At 43.3% G+C, this 11,363-nt stretch overlaps 1 protein-coding gene across 2 annotated transcripts; it reads left to right on the top strand.

Annotated features, from left to right (window-relative positions):
• csf2rb (colony stimulating factor 2 receptor subunit beta) lies at nt 1-11,160 on the top strand. 2 transcript variants are annotated; one of them, XM_056400441.1, is made up of 15 exons: nt 1-156; nt 3,623-3,815; nt 4,603-4,720; nt 4,848-5,023; nt 5,175-5,329; nt 6,145-6,289; nt 6,599-6,731; nt 6,856-7,010; nt 7,617-7,750; nt 7,856-8,033; nt 8,126-8,222; nt 8,515-8,581; nt 8,677-8,756; nt 8,867-8,960; nt 9,450-11,160. In XM_056400441.1, the coding sequence occupies exons 2-15, from the start codon at nt 3,710-3,712 to the stop codon at nt 9,828-9,830; spliced, it is 2,019 nt and encodes a 672-aa protein (XP_056256416.1). In that variant the 5' UTR covers nt 1-156; nt 3,623-3,709; the 3' UTR covers nt 9,831-11,160. The 2 variants fall into 2 exon arrangements, with proteins under 2 accessions (XP_056256416.1, XP_056256415.1); XM_056400440.1 differs by having other exon boundaries at nt 2-156; nt 8,867-9,017.
• The last annotated feature ends 203 nt before the right edge of the window (nt 11,161-11,363 follow it).

Below are 11,363 nucleotides of genomic sequence, written 5' to 3'. Positions count from 1 at the left end.
AAAAGAAAAGACGCCCAAAGTGTCAGTGTGGACAGAAAGGGGAAACTGAGCTCATCACAGAGGAAACTCCCACAGAGTTTCTCGACAGTGTTCATGAGGAGCTAATGGTGACAGACGGACAGACGAAGGAAGAGCAGTCTTCATCATCTACAGCAGGTAAGTGGGAGATTTCCCTTGTGATCTGGTGGAGGGCTCCGAGGGGGTGAAAGGTCGCGTCATGTTGCTGACATTTATACTCTTTAAATGAACTTTGTCCTACTGTGATATCTACAACATACTCACAGCTTCAAGCTAATGAGCACAGAGTTCATGTTTATCTGTCTTTACGATTCCAAGACACAATATTCATCTGAAAACATCAAGTCAAAGAGACTCGCTGGTTGGTTCAGCGGCTCTGAGCCTCGCAACAAATCCACGTTTTGTCACTTGACGTTGTGTGTTCACGGTGACGTTGTGTGTTCACGGTGACGTTGTGTGTTCACGGTGACGTTGTGTGTTCTGCAGTGACGTTGTGTGTTCTGCACTGACGTTGTGTGTTCTGCAGTGACGTTGTGTGTTCTGCACTGACGTTGTGTGTTCTGCGATGACGTTGTGTGTTCTGCGATGACGTTGTGTGTTCTGCGATGACGTTGTGTGTTCTGCGATGACGTTGTGTGTTCTGCGATGACGTTGTGTGTTCTGCAGTGACGTTGTGTGTTCTGCGATGACGTTGTGTGTTCACGGTGACGTTGTGTGTTCTGCAGTGACGTTGTGTGTTCTGCGATGACGTTGTGTGTTCTGCGATGACGTTGTGTGTTCTGCGATGACGTTGTGTGTTCACGGTGACGTTGTGTGTTCTGCAGTGACGTTGTGTGTTCTGCGATGACGTTGTGTGTTCTGCGATGACGTTGTGTGTTCTGCAGTGACGTTGTGTGTTCTGCGATGACGTTGTGTGTTCTGCGATGACGTTGTGTGTTCTGCGATGACGTTGTGTGTTCTGCGATGACGTTGTGTGTTCTGCGATGACGTTGTGTGTTCTGCGATGACGTTGTGTGTTCTGCGATGACGTTGTGTGTTCTGCAGTGACGTTGTGTGTTCTGCGATGACGTTGTGTGTTCTGCGATGACGTTGTGTGTTCTGCGATGACGTTGTGTGTTCTGCAGTGACGTTGTGTGTTCTGCGATGACGTTGTGTGTTCTGCGATGACGTTGTGTGTTCTGCAGTGACGTTGTGTGTTCTGCGATGACGTTGTGTGTTCTGCGATGACGTTGTGTGTTCTGCGATGACGTTGTGTGTTCTGCAGTGACGTTGTGTGTTCTGCGGTGCCACCATAGAGAAGTTTTCCTCAGAGCTGATATTGAAATGAGATAGTGGATGAATGATGATGATGTCATCCTCGGTCACATCCTGTGACTCAGAAATAACTTGAATTGCAGAAGAATTTTGACAGTGACGCACACACACACACACACACACGCACACGCGCACACACACACGCACACACACACACACACACCCGCGCACACACACACACACACACACACACACATGCACACACACACACACGCACACACACGATGATTAGGACTTCACGCCATTCAAAAGCTTCTTTGTAAATGAGACATTTCTTCTTGTCTTCTCGGTTGTTTTGCCACTTCACTCATCGACACGTGCAACTTTTCCACGTCTTTGCTCGTATTTGGGTGAAACTCCATTTTGTCTTTGATTTTCATGCGGCTGTTGGTTTCTCATCAGTGTCGAAGCCGCCGCTGAGCTCTGCTGTGTGACCTGCTGCAGCACAGACAATAACAGGTTGTGAAGGTTATTTGGTTTCAGATTTGATGTTGAATTCCCACATCCTCCTGGGGGGGTTTTCCCCAAACCTACCACTATAAACAGCATCTAAAAAGACACGAGTAGCGTCTGTTATGCCTGATCGATCCCTAAAATCCCCCCTCTGTCTCACTGTTCTACTGTTTCTGAAATGGTAGATTTTCTCCTTTTTAAACAAGTTTGTTTCAGCCACAAAATGATCTTAAAACCAAGTTATTTGAATTAGTCTACAGAGATCTATGTTATTTATAATATTAAATATGTAATTAAGTAAATTACCTTTGAAAGATGATGCTTTTTTCATTAGAGCGCTATAGTTAATTACAAATTAATTTAGGAAAAAATAATAAAGAATGAATCATGCCGCACATTTTTTTTAAAATGAACTTTCAGATGCGGGATGTATTTCGATTCAGAAATGACACATTGGTGTTACATGTGTGGCTGATTGAAGGATAAGTTTGATTGCAGATAAACACGCTTCAAAAGAAAAAGGAAGTATGAAATAACAAAATAACCAAAAATGAGACCTGAATTACCTCATGAAAGTGGAATCTGCATTTCATTTTAGTGCAGAAATTGGTTTTTAAAAGATTACAACACTCTCAGGTAAAAGATTTCATGATAAAATCATTTTGAAGCCCATGAAATTTTGGCTAAATTGAAAGAACTTTTTCATAGTTGTGTGTTTGTTGGGCAGATGGCTGATCAGGAAGCCCGGCGCTCCGCCTGGTTGTTGGGCTCCAGTGTCGGTGACTGGGTCGTAAACACAAAAGTTTTATAAACAGATGTTCTAATAAACTCTGACTATTACTGCAGGTACATTTATGACTTTTATCCAACGTCACACATCAGCCAGGAGTGGACCGAGGCGGACGTGTTTTCATCCTACATGATCAACTAAGACAAAAATCTTAACAAAAATGAATAAATAAATAAAAAGCTGCAGAGAAAAAGAAGTTAAAAATGGTGCAGCTCCCAGTCAGTCCAGTTGAACAGAACAGACAGTGGGCGGGAGACAACAGGAAGCTCATCTGAGTTTATTTAGAAGTATGACACAGTGTGGCGGTGATGATGATCCCGCTGCTGTATCTACTGCTGTGTCCAGTCTGACCTCTGACCTCACTCTCGCTGCAGCCGCTAACACATGAAGGCCTTTATAACTGTACTTCTTTGCTTATGTGATGGTGAGACTTCGGAGAAAAAAACCCCCCCATCCCTCCACCAAGTTCGGAGCAAATCAGTTCAGTATTTTTTTATTATAATCCTGCTGACAAATAAACAAATAAACAAATAAACAGACAAACGACAAAACAAAACCTCTTCAGCAGAAGTAATAAAACCTTTTCTTAAAAACGCTGCCACTTTGGACGCGAACACTTTGTGCTTTTTAGTTATATTTAAACAGACATGAAACCACTGATCTGTATCTTCAGTAGTGTGTGTCAGTGTGTGTCAGTGTGTGTCAGTGTGTGTCAGTGTGTGTCAGTGTGTGCGTGTGTGTGTCAGTGTGTGTCAGTGTGTGTCAGTGTGTGTGTGTGTGTGTGTGCATGTGTGTTTTTTATCAGACCCAATGACATGTGAGAGAGAGAGATAAGAAGCAGGCGGATGTGTGGTGACATCCCACAACAAGCCGACACTCAAAGCAGAAGTGACTTCTGGTTGTGCTGTCATGACTCATTTCTTCATTATTTCTAGTAAATGAACTCTTTTCTCTCTCTCTCTCTCTCTCTCTCTCTCTCTCTCTCTCTCTCTCTCTCTCTCTCTCTCTCTCTCTCTCTCTTACTGTCTCTATATATCACCTCTACAGACCGCTTGATGATATGATTACACACAGTTCAGGTCGTGTCCTGATACCAGCTCAGAGGAAACCAAACGGGGCTGGCAGCCCTCAGGAATGATGCCTCTCCTCTGGGTCGTTCTCTGGTCGACGCTCCCTCCTCTGGCTCTTTCCTCCGGTCCGGATCGTTGTATCGTCCCTGAGAGCAACGACGCACAGAACGGTAAGTCTTCGTATTCACCTGGCACAACTAAAGCCTCCACAAGCCTTTCAGGGTTGAATATTTCAGATTGTAACTCGGCTAAATCTGGACGTTTTACGATGCAGGAGGCACAAATCAAAATACATATAAGTGAACGAACAACGTCAGTGGTGAAATGTAACAGAGTACATGTACTATGTAAAGTACTCTGTTGAAGTACTCGGCGTCACACACAAGAGGCCGAGGTTTGCAGAGTCCTGGCTGTGGTCAGGTTCAGGTGACGAGGTCAGGTTAGGAAAGACAGCGGTGTGAAAAAGCTCTCTGACTTCAAAACCAAGACGCGTTCTCTCCCACATCGTCCTCAGCAGACCACAGGGTGAGGTCTTCTCAGTTCATGCAGTTTCTCACACAAAACACACTATCATCTTTAAAATGTGCTTCACAACAGGTTTCTTCTTTTTTAAAGCCTGAAATTCCTACAGAAGCTCATTTCTACAACGGTTTTAAACAAGTGGATTTAAATCAAAAACAGGTTGAAGGATTCTTTCTGCACACGTGTTTATAAAGACAGAAATACTTTTATAGGATTTAGATTTAAGTTAAGTAACAGTAAAAATGCTGTTTGCACATTAAGGTACATATATAAGACAACAAGCCCTTTACTTTAGACGCACCCTTCACCTAATACTTCTGCATTTTTACTTTTACTAATAAGATTTTGAATATGTGACTTTCATGTCCATCAACGGCACTTTCACTCAGTCACGGCCCAGTCAGCTACAAGCCAGATTTCTCCCTCTCTACCCAGGGTCTCTGTTGCTGCAGTCTTTAGAGTGCCATAACAACTACCATTCCCACGTCCACTGCAAATGGAGGCAACACGGAAACACACCACTGCAGCTTTGGTTCACGGATGAAGACGGCAGGTAAACTAAAGCGGAGAAGACCAGAGAGAACCAGAGGGAACAAACGTGAAAAGGATGTTTGGGAATGAATCTGATGATGAATATATGTGCGATATTGCAAACAAAGTTTTTGTCCATGTCCTTGCAGTGAGCTGTGCGTGCCGTACAGTCCACCTGTCCAGGATGAGCACAGGACCGTCCAGTGTAAATATAACACCAGTGCGTTTGGCATTGGCATCAAACACACTGTCTTCTTCCTCAGGAACGAGACGCTGACCGCCTGCTCGTCCGTCCCACACCAGCCCTGGCGTCTTTCTCAGCAGCGTGAGTTTGTCAGTCACGACTGTGATGGTTACAGAAATGAATGAGAACCAATGAAAACCTTTGATGAGGCAGTAACGTCAGCTGTTTACGATTTGAGAAGCCGTCACTTCAGCTGCTCAAGTGTACGTGTTTTTGTGTTTGTGTCGTGCAGTGAGAGCGCGCACACCGCTGGGTCTGTCCACACATGATGCAGGTGATGGAGGCCGACGGCTCAGTTGGTCCAGCCCCTACCCCTCCTCCTCCACCCTGAACAGAAACCTCACGTACCAGCTGAGCTACAGAGCACAGACACATGACAACTGGAGTGTGAGTTTAAAAAAAACATGTGCTGCTAGTGACACATTATTATTCATCACTTTTGAAATTGTGGAGAGGCTTTTCAGAATCCCGAAGGTTTAGGCGGTGTAATATTTCTGAAATGTTTTACTTCAAATGAAATGTCAAAAGTAGAAGCTGAAACAGGATTTTAAGAGATCCATTTTAATGGGCACTTGAGCTGTTGTAGTTCCTCAACGCATTCTGACGTCTAAACAGCTTTCTGCGTTACATTATATTTAGCAGTGATAATGAAAGCAGTGTCTGGTGCATTAAACACATCTGATATAGACCCACTGTAGTTCCCCTGACAGGAAAATCAGTGAAAGCTCTGAACCCATTCTTATTCAAATTTGTGTACTCACTTCAGTCTGGTGATAAAACGAAGCATCGATATGTGAGACGTACTTTCAGATTGGGAATAACAGAACAATTGCAGGTGGATAGCGGTTAGCCTTGGTGCTAATCTCGCAGTGACAACAGATAAAGAGGCAAAAATGATCTCCTTTAGTTACAAGATACAAACAAACAGTGTAACAGCTGTTTTGAAATTAGCTGGTGTAACAGGGGCGAAGTTTACTGTGTTCACCATCTTAATTTAGCATGTTAGCATGCTAACATTTTCTGGCTAAAAACAAATGAAGGTTTTGTATTTGTATTGCAGACTTTTAGCTGGTTGCTAATCCAGTGTGCTCTGTGTATTACCACGCACAGGAAGCAGAAACAAAACAAACAAAAAATCGTTTTCCAAAATGTTTCTTTGACCTTGAGTGAAATGTTTGCATCTGTCCTCGCTCTCCCTGCAGACCCTGGGTGTCACAAACACCAGTGTGAAACTAGAGAAGCAATCGTTGCGTCTGGGTCACAGGTACAAGGCCAGGGTGAGGGCCCGGGCCAGCGTGGGCCAGTGGAGCGACTGGAGTCCTGTGGTGACCTGGACGACCCCAGATGGTGAGTCAAAGAAAAGAAAGAGAAAATGAGCGTAATTTAAAACCTACATGCAATCATTTAACAAAATTGTGGCTCATTTCCCTGCATGTGCATAATGTTGCTTCAACTTTGACATTTCTGAAAAACCATTTAGCTGGCATATTTAATGTACTGGATCATTGTGCACAAGTAGGGAGGTTCTGATACGAACCCTGCTCCTTATCTCCCTCCCTCACATTTCTAATCTTCTCTCTCTGTCCGTTTTTATGGAAGAAAAGTCTGGAGCTTTGCAGCTGTTGTTAATAGCTGTCTTTTTCTCTCTGGCCCTAGACACTGGGCAGATTCCCAGTTTGCATTGTGTGCTGGAAGGAGAGAAGGAGGTGATGTGCAGTTGGGAGGTGAGCAGAGAGCTGGCTCACTTCATTACCTACCAGCTGGCCTGTCGACAGAACCGGACTGCACCGTAAGTGGAGTGTGACGCTCACAACAACCACCTGATTGGGGCTGAGACGAGGGCAGCCGTCCAGCTATCATTCATTCCTTTATCTGACCGTTCCTCTCCTCCTCCTCCTTATCGCTGCCTCCAGGTCTGAGAGATGCTGCGAGAAGCCCAACATCAGTTCTGAGACCAGCGGGACGGTGCTGACGTACAGCTGCTCGCTGACGGTCGCAGATCCTGCACATTTGCTGCTGGAGCTCCTACCAGCACACAGTACCAAGAGTTTCTGGGCCCACAAACACAGTGAGTGGACACGAGACAGAGGTCACAACAATTACACGAGAGGAAGAGCGGGAAAGGATGCTGGGGGGGGGAGTAGAGATAAAATGTTCTGCCAAATCAAAACCACACAAAGCAGCTGTTCAGGCGAACAGAAGAGCTGTGATGTGTGTCCCCACCTAGTGTTTGAATGTTGCTACTGCACCTCTGTCTGTTTATCACCCACAAGAAGACAAGACAAGACGGTTTGGTTTTATTCTGTCCAAAAAATATAATATGCATAAACACAGAATAGTCACAATAACCAGCACGACATATGATAATAAAAAACATTAAAACAAAGTATTTTTTAATAAAATGCTAAATACATTATATAATTTTGACTATGACTGACCTGATTTATACATGACTTGCTGATAACTACTGAACAGTATGAGTGTTTAACCATGTCAGTGATTTAAAACATTAAATGGCTTCATGGAAAAATGTAAAGTATCATCTTGTTGTTTCTTGATGAGAACGTGGGAACAGAAATGACACGCTCTTCTTCCTCTGTGGTAAAGCTGTGTGCAGCACTGTAGTGCATGTGTTGATAATCTGACTTCTACAAACGCATGTCTCGGTCCACAGTCCGTCCCAACCCGCCACAGCAGCTGAAAGTGAGGGAGAAAGACTGTAACTCGATCGCAGAATGGACTAAACCGAGCAAACATTCAAGCCTGAAACTCTATTATCAGGTCTGCTGTTACAAGACACAGGAAGAGGTAAGGAACTTTTATTTAATTGTATTATTATTAGAATATTGCATTTAGTTCACGTAATAGGAGCAGACAGTATCTAATGGATTTTTATATGCATTACATTATCAGGGATGTTCCATCCTGCTGAACGTATCCCAGGATTCTGTGACCTTACCGAGAACGTCTGCGGCCCGGTCCCAGCGCTACCAGGTCAGAGTCCGGTCGCTGGTCTTCCTTGGAGAAGGTTCCGAGTACGAGGGGATCCCGTCCGAGTGGACTGACCCTGTGGACTGGATCTCGCCTGCAGGTACAACATGCACAAGAGGAAGTGACCAGTTAATTCAGAGGTAAAAATCATCATCATCATCATCATTTATTCTGCTTCCTGCTCTCTGACAGCCACCTGGTCCCTCGCCACCTTGGTGTATGTTCTCAGCAGTGTGTTTGTGGTCGCAGTCTTCTTCACACTCTACTGCACCATTCCAGCGTGTCGAAGGTACGTCGCTCATGTATTCACACTGTGTTCGTGTTGCGTCCTTTACTCCCCAAAACTTGAAATTGCCTGAACAGACGTCTAAAACGTTGTCAAGTTAAGCGCCAAAAAGTTTAAAATGTTTAAGCATCAATAACTCTCATTGCTTTCCAACCGCGATGGACAAATATTCCTTCGGTATCCACTCGGCATGTTTTTCACACATCCCAGTGACAGTCTTATTAGTGACAGGTGTGTGCACATTTTTCATGTTAAATAAAACTCTGTCTTTCCATGGTGTATTTGGAACAAACAGGAAGGTGATCGTGTGGGTGGACTCGGTCCCGTCTCCAGGCAAGAGCAAGATCCTGTCTGAGCTCAAGGTGAGACTGAGTTTACTGAACCTGTTTTAATCAGTCACTGAGTTCTTCTGTTTGAAATGTGACGCGTGAGTCATTGTGTATTTTCTGTGATCCAGTCCGCCAGCAGTCAGACCTTCACGCAGAGTGAGGACTTGTCCATCAGCAAAGAGCAGAACTACGACACCATATCTACATGGTAACACATCAGCAGACATTACAGCAGTTAATCATCGTTCTATCATAGATGAAAATGTTGTGCCACCTGTGTGACGGGGTGAGTTACTCTGTATCTGTCTCTCCCTGCAGCTCGCTGTGGCCCTCCACCGACACTGATAAAAAGCATCTGGAGACGAACGAGAGCTTCTGGAGCAGTGGCAACTTGCTCGTCTCTCCTGAGAAGGTTAACAGCTCTGAAACTTCCTCCTTGAGCTTCAGCGGGCCATACATCTTCTGTCAGGTCAGATACTGACACAGCCAGGTTCTCTAGGTGCCCAACACTGATCAAAAATTAACACAAAAAGACATTGAACACTGAATTTAACTGAATCTGAATGTTCAATATCTACTGTTCAATATAGACACAAAAATACAGAGAGCCTGTGATCCTCCAGCTCCAACTAAAAAACTGACATGTCAAAACAACTGACTGTTTCTTATTCTGGAGGAAGTCACATCTTCAGGTCAAAGAAATACTTCAACACAACCCCCATGAAACCTCAATGTGTTGTTTTGACACTTTGGTTTTTGCATATATTTAACAAACACATACTGCACAGCAGTTTATAAATTAGCAAATGACAATTAGACAGCTGATGCTATCAAATAATAATTATCAATTAATTTCCAGCCATTACATTTGATACTAAACAGCACTGTGTCTCTCTGTCAGGTGTCAGAGTCCAGCAACAATTCAGTGGGCGTCAAGCGTGAAGAGAAACAGAAAGAAGAACCAAACATATCTGATGACTCTCCTTCCCCTGTGAACTTTGCCTTTTACGGAGAAGGTTACGTGTGTCTACCCAACCGCAGCGTCTCCAGGTCCACACAGGAGCTCGTATCTCACAGCGATGCCAGCACAAACACACGCAGGGACGACAGCGTCGAGAAACACCAACAGTGTCCAGATACCACGCTGCACGTCGAGCCCGACGTCAGCGAGGACACAAGCAAGGACGAACCTCCGCCTTACACCTCCGAAACTTTCAGCCCCTGGGTTCAAGGCGGCGCCATACACGCCTCAGGCTACTTCCACCTCCCACCTCCCACCTAACGAGAGCAGCAGAGGGATGTGCAACATGCAAGGGAAGCGCACATCAAACAGGACTTCTCAGGCTTTTGCAGCAGATCAAACAGCTAATCAAGCATTGATTTCTTGTGTCTTTATAAACTTTACATTTTATTTCAAGTACTTTTGCCCCCATGTAATGAAAAAATTAATCACATGCATCAATTATTGGGTTGTTGCACAATTTATTGAGGAAAAACCTTTTTGCCTGTGTTATTATTATCTGACCTGAGATCATGTTGGCTGTCCGACCGATGGAGGGCAGTAGTGAGCTGGGCCTGTGGGTGACTGTGACTGCAGCATGGCACAAACAATAAACCTTTCTTAACTCAGCTGCACAAACTAAATCAGGATAGATGTAATCGATTACAACAGTCCTGCAGTTAACGTGACGTTTGTGAAGCTCAAAGTGTGTGTCTTTTTTTTTTTTATTGAGAACTGTCTGAGATATCCAGTTAAGTAAACTATGATCATTTAACTGACTCTCCACACTTTCTCACACATGTAGGTGTTTCATGCAGATTCTAACCACAGGATGTTGAGAACACTGTCGACATGTCGTTTTGTTTATTTTTTTTATTATTACTTCCTCAAATTTGGTGTCCCTGTCACCGCTCAGATAAGAAGCTGAATTATGTCAGCTGCCTTTCTTAAGAAAAGTGCGTACGTTTGCTGGCCGCCCTGTCCACTGCATTCTTGTACAATATGCATGTTTGCACAAATGTGTGTGAGTTGGGATCTTGTTGTCGATGTGTCGCTGAATGTATGCGGTATACTGTATGTTATCTACATTGTGATGTGCTAATACTGCTGCTGTTGAGCACTGAGTCCTGCAGATATATTTGAAATGAAGGGAAGAGGTAGTGGAAATATAAATGTTAAAGCTATATTTAAGATATTAGACATGCCTCCAGTTATATTACTTACAGGCCTAATTGATGTGACTAACAGATGATGAATGAGTAACCTGAGTTAAATAATGTAAGCACTTTTTTTTTTTTTTTTACAATGTGATAGTAAGGTTTTCCATTTTTTATGTCATGAATGGCTTACACACATTTTCTCACCACAAAGTAGAAATAAAAAAAAAAAACAGTTGACAAGTTGAGAGAAAATTGTTTCAAGTTTTCATGCTGGCTGACAAGCTGTGTGACAAGTGCTATAATATGAAGGTTATAATGGCTTAATGGTATGCTTTTTATACTGATTTATTTATCCAAAGTATCATTTCCATAGAATCTACGTATTAAGAAATGTAGATACTGCACTGTCAACGATGTCCATGTTCAAGAAAATAAACTTTATTTTGATTACAGCAGCTGTCTGGAACAAATATATGTCTTGCTAAAGTGTCGGTCTAACTGCTGGTTTATATGGTAATTAATTATAAATGATTATGAATATATATTATATATATATATATGAACTAATTAATTATGGCTTACTTTACTAAGACTTTGTATGTCTTTGTATACTGCAGTATAGTATACGATTTTATGCATTTTTTTTATGCCTTGA

Source organism: Seriola aureovittata, chromosome 17, assembly GCF_021018895.1.
Source record: "Seriola aureovittata isolate HTS-2021-v1 ecotype China chromosome 17, ASM2101889v1, whole genome shotgun sequence".
NCBI lineage: Eukaryota > Metazoa > Chordata > Actinopteri > Carangiformes > Carangidae > Seriola > Seriola aureovittata.
The sequence above is the reverse complement of the archived record's forward strand: the minus strand, read 5'-3'. Positions and strand labels throughout refer to the sequence as shown.